This window comes from Hyla sarda, chromosome 7 (assembly GCF_029499605.1).
Source record: "Hyla sarda isolate aHylSar1 chromosome 7, aHylSar1.hap1, whole genome shotgun sequence".
In the NCBI taxonomy this organism is placed as follows: domain Eukaryota; kingdom Metazoa; phylum Chordata; class Amphibia; order Anura; family Hylidae; genus Hyla; species Hyla sarda.
This window is the reverse complement of record NC_079195.1, coordinates 31,513,773-31,534,306: the sequence shown is the minus strand read 5'-3', so window position 1 is coordinate 31,534,306 and position 20,534 is coordinate 31,513,773. Positions and strand designations below refer to the sequence as shown.

At 42.6% G+C, this 20,534-nt stretch overlaps 2 protein-coding genes across 10 annotated transcripts in view; one reads left to right on the top strand and one right to left on the bottom strand.

The window, feature by feature from the left end:
* SCNN1A (sodium channel epithelial 1 subunit alpha) overlaps positions 1–20,534 on the top strand; it is a 244,685-nt gene that overhangs the window by 126,279 nt on the left and 97,872 nt on the right. The window contains exons 1-2 of one of the 8 annotated variants that reach the window (XM_056530723.1): positions 73–193; positions 1,602–1,883. The exons of 3 other annotated variants lie outside the window; for them this stretch is intronic. In XM_056530723.1, the coding sequence (XP_056386698.1) occupies positions 1,882–1,883 (2 nt within the window). In that variant the 5' untranslated portion in view covers positions 73–193; positions 1,602–1,881. Of the gene's footprint in view, positions 1–47; positions 194–1,585; positions 1,884–2,151; positions 2,264–13,062; positions 13,077–20,534 lie in introns of those variants that run through there. 4 more of the 8 variants (XM_056530722.1, XM_056530725.1, XM_056530727.1 and 1 more) reach the window with 4 other exon arrangements.
* LTBR (lymphotoxin beta receptor) overlaps positions 1–20,534 on the bottom strand; it is a 214,515-nt gene that overhangs the window by 159,048 nt on the left and 34,933 nt on the right. The window lies entirely within an intron of this gene.

The following is a 20,534-nucleotide window of genomic DNA, read 5'->3' as shown; positions in this document are numbered from 1 at the left end:
ACACATACACAGTCACACACACACACACAAACATAGATAGAGACAGACACACACACTCACCCATCCAGCGCAGCGATCCTTCTCACCGGGCGCCCTGCGAGTGACGTAACTGACGTCCTCCTGCGCGGCCATGAGGTGTGACGTCAGGCCGGCGCAGACGTGGGAGCGGAGGCCGGGCACAGTGCTGGTGAAGGTGAGGGGGGGTGTGATGATGGACGGGCGCACAGTGCAGATGAAAGGGGGGGGGGGGGTACTGATGGACGGGCGCACTGCACACACACCGCGCAGGTGAAGGGGGGGTGCTGACGGATGGGAGGCCGGTCGGGCACAGATGGGGGGTGGGTGCTGCGGAGCGTCTTGGTGTCACCCCATTAGGTTGGTGTCACCCGGTGCGGGCCACACCCCCCGCACCCGGGTCGCAAAGCCACTGGATATGAGATAGATAGATAGATATAAGATAGATAGATAGATATGAGATAGATATGAGATAGATATTAGATAGATATTAGATATATAGATAGATATGAGGTAGATAGATATAGATAGATATGGGATAGATAGATATGAAATATGAGATGGATACATAGATATGAGATAGATAGATAAAAAAATATTAGGTAGATAGATGTGAGATAGATTATAGATTGATAGATATGAGATACATAGAAGCAATAGATACATAAACAAAATCTTCCTCAGCACTCCAATATAAGGTGGAAAAAAGTAATAAAAGTGATTTATTCCATTCTAATATGTAACAAGCAGCGTGTGACACATTAGGATGAAAAAAATCTTTTTTTAAAACTTTTTTTTCACCTTATATTGCTCTCTCATAGATAGAATAAGAAAGGTAGGTGATAGATATGAGATAGATGAATAGAAATGAGATAGATATATATGAGATAGATGATTGATAGATATGAGATAGATAGAAGATAAAAAGGTTAATAAATATGAGATAGATAGATAAATTAATTAATATAAAACGATAAATAGATAAATATGAGATAGATAGATAGATAGATAGATATGAGATAGATAGATATGAGAGAGATAGATATGAGAGAGAGATAGATAGATATGAGATAGATAGATAGATATGAGAGAGATAGATAGATAGATAGATATAAGATAGATAGATAGATAGATATGAGATAGATAGATAGATAGATATGAGATAGATATGAGATAGATAGATAGATATATATGATATAGATAGATAGATAGATAGATAGATATGGGATTGATAGATATGAGAGATAGATAGATATGAGATAGATAGGTAGATATGAGATAGATAGATAGATAGATATTAGATAGATAGATAGATAGATAGATATTAGATAGATAGATAGATATGAGATAGATATGAGATAGATAGATAGATATATATGATATAGATAGATAGATAGATAGATATGGGATTGATAGATATGAGAGATAGATAGATATGAGATAGATAGATAGATATAAGAGAGATATAGATATGAGCTACATAGATTTGGAAGAGGTAAGGGATGGCCATGGGGTCTTACTCGCCCCCTCCACTTTAATAGTAAGTTTTACATTGTACTTATATCCTCAGAGATTCATATTTTCAGGCGCTGGCTCTTTAAGAACACTTACTGGAGATGCCACATTGTGAAATACTGAAAGTTTAGGCCTTTTCGCTCTCCCGATCCCGGATGCCTGGCGAGATGACAGCAAATATTCAGAATATGTACATATCTCTTAAGGGATCACTGGGCATTCGCTACACGAGAGGAGGAATTCTCATGAGTTCGGGCAGCGAGCTGAAACCAGAAGGACTGGATAGAACAAGGGAAAACACACAGCACATCTATCATATATGGCCTTAAAGGGACACTCAAGCCTGAAACTATGTCTCTCTTTATTGGTATTAATGCTAGGAAGTCCCCCCTCCCATGGGCTCCACTTTATGGGGGAGATTTATCAAAACCTGTCCACAGGAAATGTTGCTGAGTTGCCCATAGCAACCAATGAGATCACTTCTTTCATTTTTGACAAGGCCTCTGCAAAATGAAAGAAGCGATCTGATTGGTTGCTATGGGCAACTGGGCAACTTTTTGATTTTGATAAATCTCCCCCTATGTCTCTTATTTCCACTGATCTTCCAGACACCTTTACACCACATATTGGGCTGTGGTATAAATGTGATTTATTGTCAGCAAGGATCCATTACATTTACAGACAATATCAGACCAGGCCAATATTTTACAACTAGCCAAACCCGCCATTTATGGTGAGGACAGCCAACCCCCAAATGTGTATGAGGGTCTTCTAATTCTCCCTGACGTAGGTTTGAGAGATGGCTGGATATTTTATTTCTAGGGTAGAAAGAGATGGAATTCATGTGTTTTGTAGTTTTGTTTTTTTATGGTTTTTTTCCTTTCTCCTCTGGATTCCAGGGTCCTGGGGTTGTGGTTTTATATTTAGTGCAATTATCGTTGGTGGTGATTAGAGGGCAGTTGGTCCCTCGGGGCCCCTCATCCAAGAACATGTACCGCTGTGGATGTATTTTAAAATGGTTATGGTTTATATTTGTATGGAATGGGTTTGACTAAATATTTGTAAAAAAAAAAAAAAATTTACCTTTGTTGCTAGAAAGATACAAATTTGAGTTACAGATTGTTTTGTGCATGTTGTGGGTAAGTATTATACTAGTTGTCGTTTTTTGGTGTTGTCGTCATCCTTAGGCTAAGTTTCCACTTGTTTTTTTTCTGGCAGTTTTTGGATTTCTGCCACTGCAGTTTTTGAGCCAAAGCCAGAAGTGTATTCAAAAGGAATAGGACCATATAAAGGAAGGACTTACACTTCTCCTCCCTTATGGATCCACTTCTGACTTTGGCTCAAAAACTGCCAGTAAAAAAACTTAACCTTATTATTAAATTTAGTCTAGTTGGAGATAGATAGATAGATAGATATGAGATAGATATGAGATAGATAGATAGATAGATAGATCGATATGAGATAGATAGATAGATAGATAGATACAGTGGGGATCAAAAGTTTGGGCACCCCAGGTAAACCTTTGTATTAATGTGCATAAAGAAGCCAAGGAAAGATGGAAAAATCTCCAAAAGGCATCAAATTACAGATTAGACATTCTTATAATATGTCAACAAAAGTTAGATTTTATTTCCATCATTTACACTTTCAAAATAACAGAAAACAAAAAAAATGGCATCTGCAAAAGTTTGGGCACCCTGCAGAGTTAATATCTTGTACTGCCCCCTTTGGCAAGTATCCCAGCTTGTAAACGCTTTTTGTAGCCAGCCAAGTTTTTGTTTGAGGTATCTTTGCCCATTCTTCCTTACAAAAGTCTTCCAGTTCTTTGACAATTCTGGGCTGTCTGTCACGCACTGCTCTTTTAAGGTCTATCCATAGATTTTCAATTATGTTGAGGTCAGGAGATTGTGAAGGCCATGGCAAAACCTTCAGTTTACGCCTCTTGATGTAATCCCCCGTGGATTTCGAGGTTCGTTTAGGATCATTATCCATTTGTAGAAGCCATCCTCTCTTTAACTTCAGCTTTTTCACAGATGGCATCAAGTTAGCATCCAAAATTTGCTGAAATTTTATTGAATCCATTTTTCCTTCTCCTCGTGAGATGTTTCCTTTGCCACTGGCTGCAATACAACCCCAAAGCATGATTGATCCACCCCCATGCTTAACAATTGGACAAAGGTTCTTTTCATTAAATTCTGTTCCCCTTCTTCTCCACACGTACCTTTGCTCATTCCGGCCAAAAAGTTCAATTTTAACCTCATCAGTCCACAGAACTTGTTTCCAAAATGCATCAGGCTTGTCTATATGTTCATTTGCAAAGTTCAAATGCTGATTTTTGTGGTGAGGACGTAAAAGAGTTTTTCTTCTGATGACTCTTCCATGAAGACCATATTTGTACAAGTATCTCTTTATAGTGGAATAGTGTACCACAACTCCAGTGTCTGCCAGATCTTTCTGGAGGGATTGTGCAGTCAAACTTGGGTTTTGAATTGTTTTTCTCACAATCCTGCGAGCTGTTCTGTCTGATATTTTTCTTGGTCTTCCAGATCTTGCTTTAACTTCCACTGTTCCCGATGAGTGCCATTTCCTAGTTACATTCCGAACAGAGGATATTGACAACTGAAAACGTTTTGCTATCTTCTTATAGCCTTCTCCAGCTTTGTGAGCATCAACTATTTTCAGTTTCAGATTTCTAGACAACTGCTTAGAAGAACCCATGGTGCTGATTGTTGGGGCAACGTCAGATGAGTCTGGGCATTTAAAACCTTTGAGATTGACATCACCTGGTCTTCCCAGATGATGATTGAGAACAATCCATGAAACTGGCAGGTCTCAGCTTTCCAAAGGGGGCAGTGCATGCTATAAATTCTGCAGGGTGTCCAAACTTTTGCAGACGCCATTTTTTTGTTTTCTCTTATTTTGAAAGTGTAAATGATGGAAATAAAATCTAACTTTTGTTGACATATTATAAGAAGGTCTAATCTGTAATTTGATGCCTTTTGGAGAATTTTCCATCTTTCCTTGGCTTCTTTATACACATTAACACAAATCTTTACCTGGGGTGCCCAAACTTTTGATCCCCACTGTATAGATAGATAGATATGAGATAGATCAGAGATAGATAGATAAATAGAAATTAGATAGATAGATAGATAGATATGAGATAGATAGTTAAATAGACAAATAGATAGATAGATGTACAGTGAATAGTACTTAGAAAAGAAAAGGGATGACCACGGATCTAACCCATGCCCTCAGTTGTCCATCAGCACTTCATCCTCAACATAAAATGGGCATTTTTATTAAATTATCCTCTACGCACATAATTTGGTGGAGGTCCGACAGCTGGGACGCACATGCACAACCATCACTCCATTCATTCCCTATGGGGCTTATGGATCCTCCGTTTGACCATATACATGAATTATATGTCAGCCAACAGAATTTTCCCCCGACTCCACAACTAGTTGCAGCTTATCTAAATGTTAGTGAATGCGTAAGGCAGTGTTTCCAAACCAGGGTGCCTTTAGCTGTTGCAAAAGTAAACTCCTAGCATGCCGGGAATTGTAGTTTTGCAACAGCTGGAGGCACCACGGTTGCGAAACACTGCCCCAAGGACACCCTACACCCTGTCAAACGAATACAACCGCTGCATATTTATTCATATGTTATCAGTTGATTGACAGATCCCAATGCATTGGTATTAGAATGACTGGATTTAATAGCGCGTTGATCAGACAAGCCCTGAAGGTCACATAGTTAGCGGTATGACAGTTATCCATATAAAGAATGAACAGATCGCAGCACTGATGATAATCAGTCACATGTCACACACTTACAGACTTAAAATAGGGGAAACAGACCAATCCTCTTTCGGCAATCCCAAAAACCACCTGCTGGAACCCCTGGCAGTTAATGGTAATTACTGTAAAAACTTGACACCATCATTTTTTTCTGCAGCTCCCCCGCAGGAGAAATCAAGTATTACATACTGCCCTTTCAAATGATAAAATAGCCTGAGTAATCTATGGATACCTTGGAGAGAGAGGAGGGAGTACACTCTTTATAGCTGGCTTTACTCAAATTGATAGAGGTCCCAAACAAGAGTCTCCCCTTTTATTAACCCAAAATGTCCTACTAGTTAAAAGTTGGCCTCCTAAATCAGATAACCCATTTATAGATTATTTGTTACGACCCCAAAAATGACCATGGTTTTACAATTTATTGGGTTCGGTTTAAATTGTTACTAGCTTAATAAAATGTTAAAAACTTTTGACGTTTTATGCTGACAAGTTTGTATCAGTGCTGAGACCCCAACTGATCTCTAGCAGGGTGAAGCGCACAGCAGCAGGGCACTTTATCACTCAGAAGTTTACCGCCTCCATACACGGCAATGCATTTCTGAGCGGACTCCGCATTGGCATGTAAATTCTTTCTGCGAAGGGCGGAATCTGCATTTCCGCGGAAGATTTTTTAATTGTGGAAATTCCCATGTGTGCACGGTGCAGCAGAATCCCATTGAAAACAATGAGACTCTGTTGCAACAGAATTTCTGTGTGGAATTTTTCCGCCAGGTTCCGTTCGAAAATGCTGCCGTGTGAAAATGCCCTTATAGACTATGGTGCCCATCACCTACAACATGACAGATTGTGCACTGAGGCGGGGAGTGAAGGGTGTTACTGCTGTGCACTTCACGCAGCTGTATCTAGAGATCGATGGGGTTCTCAGCACTGAGACCCTGACCGATCAAAACTTTTGACACATCTGCATTTTTTATGATCGTAATGCTTAACCCCTTAAGGACGCAGGACGTAAATGTACGTCCTGGTGAGGTGGTACTTAACGCACCAGGACGTACATTTACGTCCTAAGCATAACCGCGGGCATCGGAGCGATGCCCGTGTCATGCGCGGCTGATCCCGGCTGCTGATCGCAGCCAGGGACCCGCCGGCAATGGCCGACGCCCGCGATCTCGCGGGCGTCCGCCATTAACCCCTCAGGTGCCGGGATCAATACAGATCCCGGCATCTGCGGGAGTTCGCGATTTAAATGAACGATCGGATCGCCCGCAGCGCTGCTGCGGGGATCCGATCATTCATAACGCCGCACGGAGGTCCCCTCACCTTCCTCCGTGCGGCTCCCGGCGTCTCCTGCTCTGGTCTGTGATCGAGCAGACCAGAGCAGGAGATGACCGATAATACTGATCTTTTCTATGTCCTATACATAGAACAGATCAGTATTAGCAATCATGGTATTGCTATGAATAGTCCCCTATGGGGACTATTCAAGTGTAAAAAAAATGTAAAAAAATGTAAAAGTAAAAGTAAAAAAAAAGTGAAAAATCCCCTCCCCCAATAAAAAAGTAAAACGTCCGTTTTTTCCTATTTTACCCCCAAAAAGCGTAAAAAACATTTTTTATAGACATATTTGGTATCGCCGCGTGCGTAAATGTCCGAACTATAAAAATAAAATGTTAATGATCCCGTACGGTGAACGGCGTGAACGAAAAAAAATTTAAAAAAGTCCAAAATTCCTACTTTTTTAATACATTTTATTTAAAAAAAATTATAAAAAGTGTATTAAAAGTTTTTTATATGCAAATGTGGTATCAAAAAAAAGTACAGATCATGGCGCAAAAAATGAGCCCCCATACCACCACTTATACGGAAAAATAAAAAAGTTAGAGGTCATCAAAATAAAGGGATTATAAACGTATTAATTTGGTTAAAAAGTTTGTGATTTTTTTTTAAGCGCAACAATAATATAAAAGTATATAATAATGGGTATCATTTTAATCGTATTGACCCTAAGAATAAAGAACACACGTCATTTTTACCATAAATTGTACGGCGTGAAAACAAAACCTTCCAAAATTAGCAAAATTGCGTTTTTCGTTTTAATTTCCCCACAAAAATAGTGTTTTTTGGTTGCGCCATACATTTGATGATATAATGAGTGATGTCATTACAAAGGAAAACTGGTCACGCAAAAAATAAGCCCTCATACTAGTCTGTGGATGAAAATATAAAAGAGTTATGATTTTTAGAAGGTGAGGAGGAAAAAACGAAAACGTAAAAATTAAATTGTCTGAGTCCTTAAGGCCAAAATGGGCTGAGTCCTTAAGGGGTTAAAGGGGTACTTCACTGGAAAACAATTTTTTTTTTAAATCAACTAGTGCCAGGAAGTTGAACAGATTTGTAAATTACTTCTATTTAAAAATCTTAATCCTTCCAGTACTTATCAGCTGCTGTATACTACAGAGGAAGTTGTGTAGTTCTTTTCAGTCTGACCATATTGCTCTCTGCTTACACCTCTGTCCATGTCAGGAACTGTCAAGAGCCGGAGCAAATCCCCAAATAAAACTTCTGAGATAGACAGAGGTGTCAGCAGAGAGCACTGTGGTCAGACAGAAAATAAACTTTAAGAGTACCTATCATGATCTAAACTCTCCCTAATCCCTCCCCCCTCCCCCCCCCCCCCCCCCACCTGTCCCTGGCTCTCACTGACACTATCACTGTGTTTCTTTTCATTCAAAAACCCCTCTTTGTACCTGATTTATTGTCTTCTTGGCTGCTCATTCAGCCGTCCTAGTGTGAGGGAGGAAGGGGGCGTGGCGTGACGGCTGACAGCTCTGAGTCTTCTCCTCTCTGTTTACAACTGCATGTGCAGAGAGAAGAAAGATCTGAGCTCAGATAGTAAAATGAATGAGGGCATGCAGTAAGGCAATGTCAGGAGTATGTCCTGCTGTGCTATGAGCACAGTGCTGACTCCTACCTGTCAATCAGAAAACTGTGCTGAGCTTGTCTGTGTCCCGGCTGCAGTCTGAGATTTCAGACTCCAGCATGAGTCTGAAATCTATAAAAAAAAAAAAAGAGGCTTGCGACCAGGACTGGTAGGGAGACCCCTAGTGGTCATTTTTTCAAAGTGGAAAATTTTATAGAAAGAAGCATATTTTTTAATAACATACAATTGAAAAGTTATTCTGCATACATTAATCTATAATATATCAAAAGTTTTTTTGATGAAAGGTACCCTTTAAAAAGAAAAGAACTTCCTCTGTAGCATACAGCAGCTGATAAGTACTGGAAGGGTTAACATTTTTTGATAGAAGTAATTTACAAATCTGTTTAACTTTCTGGCACCAGTTGATTTAAAAAAATTAGTTTTTCACCGGAGTACCCCTTTAAATATACCAGAGTACCCCTTTAAGTGAATGGTGCTGAGCTGCAATAATACACCCAATCCATGGACAAGCAGAGTTCTGTTTCTATAAAAAGAAGCAGATATGTTTTTTAATCCTGAGCGATCCCTGTAACCTGGCGATGGGTTTTACGAGAACACTTATAGAAAATTATAGAGGAGGTGATTCAGCGGCTGTGTGTTGACTTTATGGAGCAAACCTGCAATATTGAGAAATCACCTGTAACATTCCAGTCATTGTGCCGGGGACCATTTATGACCCCTTAGTATAAGTGCCGGACAAGCCCTCAGGTCTGCTTAGAGCTCGATGGGAAAATGGGCGATAAAGAAGTATTTGTGAGATCCCATCCTGAGATAAAGCTGAGGCTGTAGTCATAAGATGCGCTCCAGTGAACCAGGACGGCTATTTTGGCTGTTGTATATCATTTATATCATTTAGGACACACCTGGAACAGTAGCATTAGGTGAAGCTTCTGGGCCCCATTTCCCATGTGCTATTTATAATGCTGAGGCCTTCAGACTCCCTCCCTAAGGGCCCATTCACACGGCAGAATTTCTGCTTGTGGAATTCCACCTTAGATTAAAGCCCATAGACTTCTATGGGATTCCGCACTCCCATGGGAGTGCGGAATCCCATAGAAGTCTATGGGCTTTAATTTGCAGCGGAATTCCGCAAGCTGAAATTCTGCCGTGTGAATGGGCCCTAAAGCTTCTCGTTTGCCCAGAAAACTCTATACCAGAAATGGGTATAGACAGGGCTGGCGTTAGGGCAGGGCCAATTAGGCAATTGCCTAGGGCCCCCATCCCCCAGGGGTCCCCCTGCCGGCTGCTCAGTAACGGATCAGCAGCCCACTGCAGCCCGGCCGCGGCCACTTTAAAACAGTGACCAGGGACAGGCCCAGACACTTCTCCTGCTTTTTCAATTTTTCCTTACCTGGCCGCGCTCGGCAGGCTCAGGTAATGCGGTGGGTCTTGTGGGCTGTGTGGATAATATGACGAGTGATGTCTCCTGCCGGCTCCTCTGCGCGGTGTCAGGGACGTCACTCATCATTCCCTGCAGTGCCGGCTGCTTAAGTTTAGCAGTCCGGCCGCGGCTGCAGGAAATGATGAGTGACGTCCCTGATTCAAAAAAAATTGAAAAAGCAGGGGGAGAGGGGGGCCTAATGTGGGGGAACTATACTGCCAACCTAATCTTGAGAAGCTATACTGGTAACCTAATGTGGGGGGACTATACAGCCAACCTAATGTGGGGGAACTATACTGCCAACCTAATCTTAAGAAGCTATACTGTTAACCTAATGTAGGGGAACTATACTGCCAACCTAATGTGGGGGAACTATACTGCCAACCTAATCTTAAGAAGCTATACTGGTAACCTAATGTGGGGAACTATACTGCCAACCTAATGTGGGGGAACTATACTATCAACCTAATGTGGGGGAACTATACAGCCAACCTAATGTGGGGGAACTATACAGCCAACCTAATGTGGGGAACTATACTGCCAACCTAATGTGGGGGGATTATACAGCCAACCTAATGTAGGGGAACTATACCGCCAACTTAATGTGGGGGAACTATACAAAAATATAAAATTGTACTATTCTGATCCCTATAACTCTTTTTTTTTTCTGTATATGGGGATGTATGAGGGTCATTTTTTGCGCTTTGATTTGTAGTTTCTATCGGTACCATTTTTGTTTTGATGTGACTTTTCAATTGATTTAAAGATATGTTTTATTGTATTTGAAGTGACCAAAAATGTGTAAATCTGGTGAGTGCACTATTACGACTTTTGGGTCCCCTCTTTTGATTTTGCCTAGGGCCACGCTAAGCCTAAAACCGGCCCTGGGTATAGAGTTATAAAGTAAAAAACAACTGCAGTGAAGCTCCTTGTACGTCCCATTCTGAGGGCCTGACGTTTGCTGATGTCACCTCCTCTCATGACCTTCTCTCTTGTTTGCTTAGGGCCCCATTAGACAGCCCGGTAGGCAGGGCCGGATCTGCCTATGGGCAAAATAGGCAGCCGACTAGAGCACCCTCTTAATGGGGGTACTGCTCTGCCTGCTGCAATAAAGTTAGCCAGCATCCAAAGCACTTGCCCATCCAAAGCACCTGGCCATTAAGCAAAACCCCGCCATGCTACCCCCACCCCACCTGTACTATAATAATCAGCTTTTTTCAGCCTTTTGGAGGAGCGCAGTGCCACCTTCGAGGCAGGCAAGGGCCATCATTAAGGTCAGGTCCGTCCAACATCCAGACATCGCGCTTGCCTTCATATATCGGGAGAGGCCAATGGGCGAGGTCAAAGGGCGGCAAAATTAGCTTCAGCCTAGGGTGGCAAAATCTTGCACTAGGCCTGCCAGTAGGCCCCATACATGAGTGCTGGCCCTCTATGTCAGGGTAACATGGTGGCTCAGTGGTTAGCACTGTTGCATTTCAGTGCTTGAATCCTAGGTTCAATAACCACCATGGTGAAGAGTTTGTCTGGGTACTCAGTTTTTTCCCTCCACTTTCCAAAGCATATTGATAGATGAATAGATTGTGAGCCCCAATGGGGATACAGGGAATAATCTGATGAGCTCGGCTCATTTACAGAGTCTGTTACCAAGGCTCTAGCATCAGACGGGCAGGGCTGCACAAACAAGCACTGGATTGTTCATGTGGCCCTTTGACGCCATCACTTGTCAGCCGCACGTTCTCTATTAGGCTAAGTTTCCACTTGTTTTTTTTCTTCCTGCGTTTTTATGTGAGAAAAAAAACCCAGAAAAAACGCCAGTGCAATTTCCTGCATCTGACGTTTTTTCTGGCGTTTTTGCATTTGAGTGGAAATTGCATTTTTGGCCCCTTTGGAGTTTTTTTATTTATTTTTTTTATTTGCTGGGTACCAAAAAAAAAACCAAAGGATTATTTTTGATAACAAAATGTTAATTATTTTTTATAAACAGTGCGTGTGTGTGTTTCACTTTTTTTCTCTATTTTTTATTTTTTTGGTAGTACTAGATTTACAGCTAACATCTGGCCACAGCGTTTTTTTCAATGAAAAAATCCAAGAGGAAACTTAGCCTAACACAGTAGACAATGATCTTTTGTCACTGGCTGATCACTGGCCCTACTATACAGGGTGATATCAACCTGTCCTGCTTACAATTGCCCTGTGAAATAGGGTCTTATGTCGTTTCTCCCTGCAGATTGAGTGCCCTGTGCAAATATTTTATGGAAAGATGGGACCATCCCGATATCACCCCTCATGGAGCCCAATGGGGTTGCCTTCATGGTGTTTATATGGCCAGAAGCAGTGTCCTGGGCAGGTTTTATGCTTGTTTATACTTGATACACACATGTATATAGAAGCCTATACGTTGAAACCTATTATTGGTCAGATCCATATGATGAGGAAGACCTCATGATGGTCTTCAGGCTTGGGAAGATAGTTACTGTAAATCTCTTCTTGTAAGGTCAGATAAACAGACATTTTAGCAAATGCTATGGGCTATGACCCTTAAAATAATAATCAGTAGCCCTCTATACTACATCTACACAAGCTACAGAAGGGGTGAAGTCAGTCATAGTCTGCCATAGTCAAGTCAGTCCAAGTCATCCGGTCTCAAGTCAGCATGGCCTACATTCAAATTGTCCAAGTCCACTATAAGTCCCAGCGAGCCCTAAGGTCTTTGAAGTCACTGGTCACCTCCGTGGGCCTAGCCAAGCTGTATAGACTGTTACACCTGTCTGACTCAGTAAAGCTGCCGTTGTTCGATAACTTGGCTTCTGAGTCATTATTTGCCCCCGTGCCTTGCCCAGGATCCAGCGGTATTCCTTCAGGTGGTGTAGAGGATAAACTGTGCCCTGGCATCACGAACACAAGGGATTAATTCCATCTGCCCTCATCACCACAAATGTATATGTTCTTCCCACAAAATTTTTATGGAGCTTGTCTGTTCTTCTGGCAACATTTGCACCGATTCCTTACATTCTACTTAAAACATCTTTGATGACCTTGCATATTTTCCTAAAGCATATGCATGAAGTTTCTATGCTCTTCTGGTAACATCTACATGGAGTTTGTATGTTCTTCCTACAATGTCTCTCTTCATGGAGTATGAATTTATCTTCTTTGCAAAAATACATAGGGGGAGATTTATCAAAACCAGTCCAGAGGAAAAGTTGCTGAGTTGCCCATAGCAACCAATCAGATCGCTGCTTTCATTTTTGAAAAGGCCTGTGAAAAATGAAAGGAGCGATCTGATTGGTTACTATGGGCAACTCAGCAACTTTTCATCTGGAAAAGTTTTTGATAAATTTCCCCCATAGAGTGTGTATGTTCTACCTACAACATCTCCATGGTATTTGAATGCTCTCCTTGATAGTAATGCATGGAGTTTGGATGTCCTTCATTTTCTTTCGACAACATATGCATGAGCTTTGTATGTTAATTTTGCAACATTTACTCAGAGACTTAAAGGGGTACTCCGCCCCTAGACATCTTATCCCTATCCAAAGGATAGGGGATAAGAGGTTTGATCGCCGTGGTCCCGCCACTGGGGACCCCCGTGATCTCCCTGCTTCACCCGGAATTCGTTTAGAGCGTCAGGTGCATCGCCAGTGAAATCATGGCCACCCCCCCTCAATGCAAGTCTATGGGAGGGGGCGTGACGTCCGTCACGCCCCCTCCCATAGACTTGCATTGAGGGGGCATGGCCGTGACATCAAGAGCGGGGCTTGACCATGACGTCACGAGCATCGGCCCCACATCGTCAGTCATCCAGCACAGAACGAAGTTCACTCCATGCACCGAATGTCTGCGGTGCTGCAGCCGAGATCTTGGGGGTCCCCAGCAGCCGGATCCCCGCGATCAGACATCTTATCCCCATCATTTGGATAAGGGATTAGATTTATAAGGCCAGAATAACCCTTTAATGTTCTTCTTGGTAGCAATGCATAAAGTTTGTATGTTCTTCCCAGATTCTTCTCAGACTGTTGAGACCCAATGAGCTCCTAGCAGGCTATATCTACCCCTCCCCCTTACTACAATAAATAATTAAATAATAACTGACACAACAACAATTTAACTTTTCCGTGGGTGGGGATCGGCCACAGCTTTATTTATAAAATTACTTATATAAATAACAATTTAACTGTAACAAAGACACCGATTGGCTTCTTACCAACCCGAGAGGTGCTGTCACACCGTCCTGTGTGGAGGTCTACCCCGGGTTGACCCCGCTTTCACCGTCTTCTTACCGCCAAGCTGTGACTTACAATAAACAGAGATACAAAAAAGGGAGGGCAAAACTCCGGGTCCTGGGCAGATTGAGGGGGGAAGGGAGGCACCACAGCCATAAATAACCAGGGGAGGGCCCCTGAAAGCCCGGGAAACTATTAAACCCCTGATTGGTGCACTCCTTCCCCCCCACCCATGGGACATACCACTGTAGCCACTGGCAAGTTTTACAGGCGGGGGAGGGGGCTAAAAACCTTGCCTGTATATTTCTTAACCTCTTACTGCTCACCAGTCAGGGGGCAAGCTAGTTATGCACAGCTTGCCCCTCCATAACCTACACGGAGCTTCTAATGGCAAAACTTTTGGTTACCCAGCCCATAGGTTGCAGTATGAGACTCCTCTGTAATCAGCGTAAAGGCCGCTAAATACACCCAAGCCATGAAAACTGTAATGTGATATCATAAGGAAATGAAGTCAACTTCACATATAATCTACTTGTCAACATGCTGCGTATTGTCTGCGGACGGGAATTGTCAACTGAGCGTGAAAGCATCCATCCACCGAGCATGACACCTGCGAGCTATCTGAATATATACAAAAGAAATCGGACAACGTCACAGCTTGTGCTTATTGACTGTCATCATGATTGTTATTGGCACCAAAATGCTCTTCAACGCTATATACTACCACATTAGTTCCTGGCCCCATGCTAAATTTCCTATTTCAGGCACATGTACTTTAGGGACCCTTAAAGGGGTACTCCGCCCCTAGACATCTTATCCCCTATCCAAACAATAGGGAATAAGATGTCTGAATGAAGGGGTCCCGCCGCTGGGAACCCCCGCGATCCCCCTGCTGCACCCTGTGTTCGTTTAGAGTGTCGGGTGCAGCGCCGGAGGCTCGTGATGTCATGGCCACGCCCCCTCAATCCAAGTCTATGGAAGGGGGCGTGATGGCGGTCACGCCCCCTCCTATAGACTTGCATTGAGTTGGCGTGACCGTGACAACACGAGCCTCCACCCCGCATCGCCAGTCATCCAGGAAGGAGCGAAGTTCACTTAGTGCACCAGATGTCTGGGGTGCCACAGCTGAGATCGTGGGGGTCCCCGGCGGCGGGACCCCTGCAATCTGAAATCTTATCCCTTATCCATTGGAGATGTCTAGGGGCAGAGTACCCCTTTAATAGGACTTCATATAACCTACTGACTAACCTTGTAAGCTTGGATCTTGGAGGATGAGAGGACCCAGATGAAACCCACATAAACATGGGGAGAACATACAAATCCTGAGCTGATGTTGCACCTGGTTATATAAAACCCAGAACCCCAGCTCTCTGTTACTGAGCCACCAAAAATTTTGGTTGGAGCTGTTGTATTATTTCAACAAACCTTTCCAAACTTAAAGGGGTACTCCCGTGGAAAACTTTTTTTTTTTTTTTTAATCAACTGGTGCCAGAAAGTTATACAAATTTGTAAATTACTTCTATTAAAAAATCTTAATCCTTCCAGTACTTTTTAGGGGCTGTATACTACAGAGGAAATGCTTTACTTTTTAGATTTCTCTGATGTCATGACCACAGTGCTCTCTGCTGACCTCTGCTGTCCATTTTAGGAACCGTCCAGAGCAGCATATGTTTGCTATGGGGATTTTCTCCTGTTCTGGACAGTTCCTAAAATCCACAGCAGAGGTCAGCAGAGAGCACTTTGGTCATAACATCAGAGAAATCTAAAAAGTAAAGCATTTCCTCTGTAGTATATAGCCCCTAAAAAGTACTGGAAGGATTAAGATTTTTTTTATAGAAGTCATTTACAAATCTGTTTAACTTTCTGGCACCAAATGATTTAAAAAAAAAAAGTTTTCCACTGGAGTACCCCTTTAAACCAGTCCAAAAAAAATGAGGATCCTGTTACCTAGAAAAGGGGAAAGGGGTTGGAGCTGCAGGAGCAATGAGAAGTAAAAGTAAAGGGGTAGTCTTTTATGAGCCGGGTCCATTGGCAGGGGGGGGGGGGGGGACAGGCCTTTCTATCTACTATGAATAATAGAGATAATAGAAAGTTCAATTCTCTCACAGTGCTCCCGCAGGTGGAATTCGGTATTACAAAGTTTTCATTGAAATCAGGGAAATGTATATGTAATTCACAGTGGTGCTGGGTCCTCCACGGCAAGATGGAGAACTAAAATGGGGGACCACCTCTATTTACTTTTTCTTTATAGGGTGTTAGGCAACCTCTGGTCATTGCAGGACTGAAAGTCTGATTGCAAATTTTGTCATTTAGGGTTATGGATGAGAGTTTAAAGCTTACAACAGAAAGCAGAGTAATTTCTTCAACAAAAGGGTCTTTAATCTCTCATCCAGAAAATAGTTATGAGGGTACCCCTTTAAAATTCACACAAGTTCATCCAGGTTTTTTTTTCCGCAATTGAGGACATGTACTCTGTTTTGCTGAAGTAAATAAAAAATGGATTATACATTAAAGGGTACCTTTCATCAAAAAAACTTTTGATATATTATAGATTAATGTATGCAGAATAACTTTCCAATAGCATGTTATTAAAAAATATGCTTCTTTCTATTTAATTTTCCACTTTGAAAAAATGACCACTAGGGGTCTCCCTACCAGTCCTTTTTTATAGATTTCAGACTCATGCAGGAGTCCTAAATCTCAGACTGCAGCCGGGACACAGGCAAACTCCCTGGCAGTGAGCAGTGCTGAGTTTGTCTGTGTTCCGGCTGCAGTCTGAGATTTAGGACTCCTGCATGAGTCTGAAATCTATAAAAAAGGACTGGTAGGGAGACCCCTAGTGGTCATTTTTTCAAAGTGGAAAATTAAATAGAAAGAAGCATATTTTTTAATAACATGCTATTGGAAAGTAAACCTACCCCAACATGGTGTCTGCCCCTTACTATCCCCACCAGGGCAGTATAAGGGAAACTGGTTTATAAGAACGTAAAGCTGGTCATACATTTCTGATGTTTACCTGATCATTGCTCAGCCGAAAGCTATCTCTCCTGATCCCCACATACATGTGCAAACTAGGCCAAACATTCATGTATTCTGATCACAAGATAACAAAATACAATATACCCTGAAGACATGGGCCCAGAACAGTGACACTGAGGCAATGTTTACCGGACAAGACAACATCCTGTACTGGGTCACCACAGGTGGTCATTAGTTCTTTCCAAAATCAGCAGGTTGAAGGGGTACTCCCGCCCCTAGACATCTTATCCCCAGAGGCGGGCCCCCCGCGATCTCGGCTGCGACACCCTAGACTTCACTCTGTGGCGCATGACCGGGGATGCGGGCAGAGGCTTGTGACGTCACGGCCATGCCCTCTCAATGCAAGTCTATGGGAGGGGGCGTCACGCCCCCTCCCATAGACTTGCATTGAGGGGGCATGGCCGTGACGTCACGAGCGGAGCGCGGCCGTGATGTCACGAGCCTTCAGCACTGAACCCGACGCTCTCAATGAATGCCCGGTGCAGCACGGAGATAGGGGATAAGTTGGATAGAGGATAAGATGTCTAGGGGCGGAGTATCCCTATAAGACATAGTTATCTTGTTTGTATGATCAGCCTCAGGTGCCAGACATTTACTCTGAATCAGTATGGTTTAAAGGGGTACTCCCGCGGAAAACTTTTTTTTTTTTTTAATCAATTGGTGCCAGAAAGTTAAACAGATTTGTAAATCACTTCTATTAAAAATTTTTAATCCTTCCAGTACTTTTTAGGGGCTGTATACTAAAGAGAAATCCAAAAAAGAAATGCATTTCCTCTGATGTCATGACCACAGTGCTCTCTGCTGACCTCTGCTGTCCATTTTAGGAACTGTCCAGAGCAGGAGAAAATCCCCATAGCAGAGGTCAGCAGAGAACACTGTGGTCATGACATCAGAGGAAATGCATTTATTTTTTTGGGATATTAGTATACAGCCCCTAAAAAGTACTGGAAGGATTAAGATTTTTTCACAGAAGTGATTTACAAATCTGTTTAACTTTCTTGCACCAGTTGATTTAAAAAAAAAAAAAAAGTTTTCCACGGGAGTACCCCTTTAACTCAGGAGTGGTACAATGGGTGCTGCATGGGTATAGGGCATTCAAGACCTCGTTTCAAGGCAGACAGACTATTTGGTTCTACTAAAATTAAAGGGGTACTCCGCTGCCCTGTGTCGGAAGCTCCGCTCCCCAGTGTCCGGAAGTTTTTTTATTCCGGACGCTGTGTGCGGGCTTCCGTGTTCAGAGCTGCCCCTCATGACGTCACGCCATCGCGCCCCCTTCCCATAGACTTTCACTGAGGGAGCGAGCGTGACGTCACGAGGTGCAGCCCTGAACACGGAACGATAAACTTCCGGACACTGGGGAGCGGAGCTTCCGACACAGGGCAGCGGAGTATCCCTTTAAACATCATATTTTTTGACTTGATTATAGGGGGAACAGAGGATGTAGTGGCCCCGGGTGCTCTTGGCCTGTGGTCTACTGGACCCACTACCATATAATAGGACATAATCATAGTATTCTATGTGACACGTGGTAGGTCACAGATGTTGCATTGTGGCCCAGGATCTAATCATATGTATGTGTCTATTATCTGGCAGGGATTGCTGTGTGAGTGCGGGGACCTAAACATCCTGAGAGGCGTCAGACAGCGGAGCCTTTCTTATATTAACTCTATAAATAACCTAATAACATATTCTGTCTCCGCGCTGAGAACACAGTCATTTCTGTATGATTCATTACTTATAACCTGCCCGTCCACTTATTGTAATTACTATATAGAAGATGCTGCCTTTCATCACATGGAACATTTAATCCTACATCTAAATGGATTTAGTAACGTACCTGGTGACAAACACTCTACCTCCTCCAAGGGTTGTCACCCAGCCACCCTGACGTCCGGCATCTGGGGATGGATCAAAGCTTAAAGAGTTTTTAAAGGGGTACTCCCGTGGAAAACTTTTTTTTTTTTTTTTTAAATCAACTGGTGCCAGAAAGCTAAACAGATTTGTAAATTACTTCTATTAAAAAATCTTCATCCTTGCAGCACTTTTTAGGGGCTGTATACTACAGAGGAAATGCTTTTCTTTTTGGATTTCTCTTCTGTCACGACCACAGTGCTCTCTGCTGACCTCTGCTGTCCATTTTAGGAACTGTCCAGAGCAGCATATGTTTGCTCTGGGGATTTTCTCCTGCTCTGGACAGTTCCTAAAATGGACAGCAGAGGTCAGCAGAGAGCACTGTGGTCGTGACAGAAGAGAAATCCAAAAAGAAAAGCATTTCCTCTGTAGTATACAGCCCCTAAAAAGTTTTTTAATAGAAGTAATTTACAAATCTGTTTAACTTTCTGGCACCAGTTGATTTAAAAACAAACGTTTTCCACGGGAGTACCCCTTTAAGTCTAATGATGTATTGGTGATCATTCCATTTTCTTGTATCTATATCTTATTGACAATGATAGATGGAAAACCCTTCTGTATCCCAAAAGTAAACTGTAACTGTAAACTTTACTTTCTTTCTAGGACTGTTCAAAATGTTGCAGAAAAATTGTGTGGTTCTTTAGAATACACTTTACTTAAGGGGGTATTCCGCTGCTTAGCGTTTGGAACAAACTGTTCCGAACGCTGGAGCCGGCGCCGGGAGCTTATGATGTTATAGCCCCGCCCCCTCATGACATCACGCCCCGCCCACTCAATGCAAGTCTACTGGAGGGGGCGTGACAGCCGTCACGCCCCCTCCCATAGACTTGCATTGAGGGGGCGGAGCGTGATGTTATGAGGGGGCGGGGTTATGACATCATGAGCTCCCGGCTCCAGCGTTCGGAACAGTTTTTGTTCCGAACGCTGAGCAGCGGAGTACCCCTTTAAGGAAAAGGAAGTATCTTTCCTCTAGTCGCTATCCGTGGGATAATTTGTGTGCTTTACGCAGAATTTGTAAATATTTACTTTGGATGTTTTTGTACTTGTACAGTAATTCTACTTTGATGTTGCAATAGCTTGTGTCTTATTTATCTGAGCAAACGGTAAAAGGACTTCACTGGTGTAGTCCATAGTGACTGCGTGCAAGGATTCCTTTCCACTGTTATGGACAATGCTTTTTGTTCCACCTTAAAGTGGAACTCTGGTGGGAAAAAAATAATGTTTTCAAATCAACTGGTGCAAGAAAGTTAAAACAGATTTGTAAATCACTTCTATTTATAAAAGGTAACCCTTCTAGTACTTATCAGCTGCTTTATACTACAGATATACTACAGAGGCATTTGTGAAGTTTTTTTCCAGCCTGACCACAGTGCTCTCTGCTGACACCTCTGTCCATGTCAGGAACTGTCCAGAGCAGGAGAGGTTTTCTATGGGGATTTGCTTCTAATCTGGACAGTTCCTGACATGGACAGAGGTGTCAGCAGAGAGCACTGTTGTCAGAGAAATTCACAAATGTCTATGTTTTATATAGCAGCTAAAAAGTACTGGAAGGATCAACATTTTTTAATAGAAGTAATTTACAAATCTGTTTAACTTTCAGGCACCAGTTGATTTGAAAACATTTGTTTTCAACTTGTTTCCACCGGAGTTCCCCTTTAAGTTTGCAG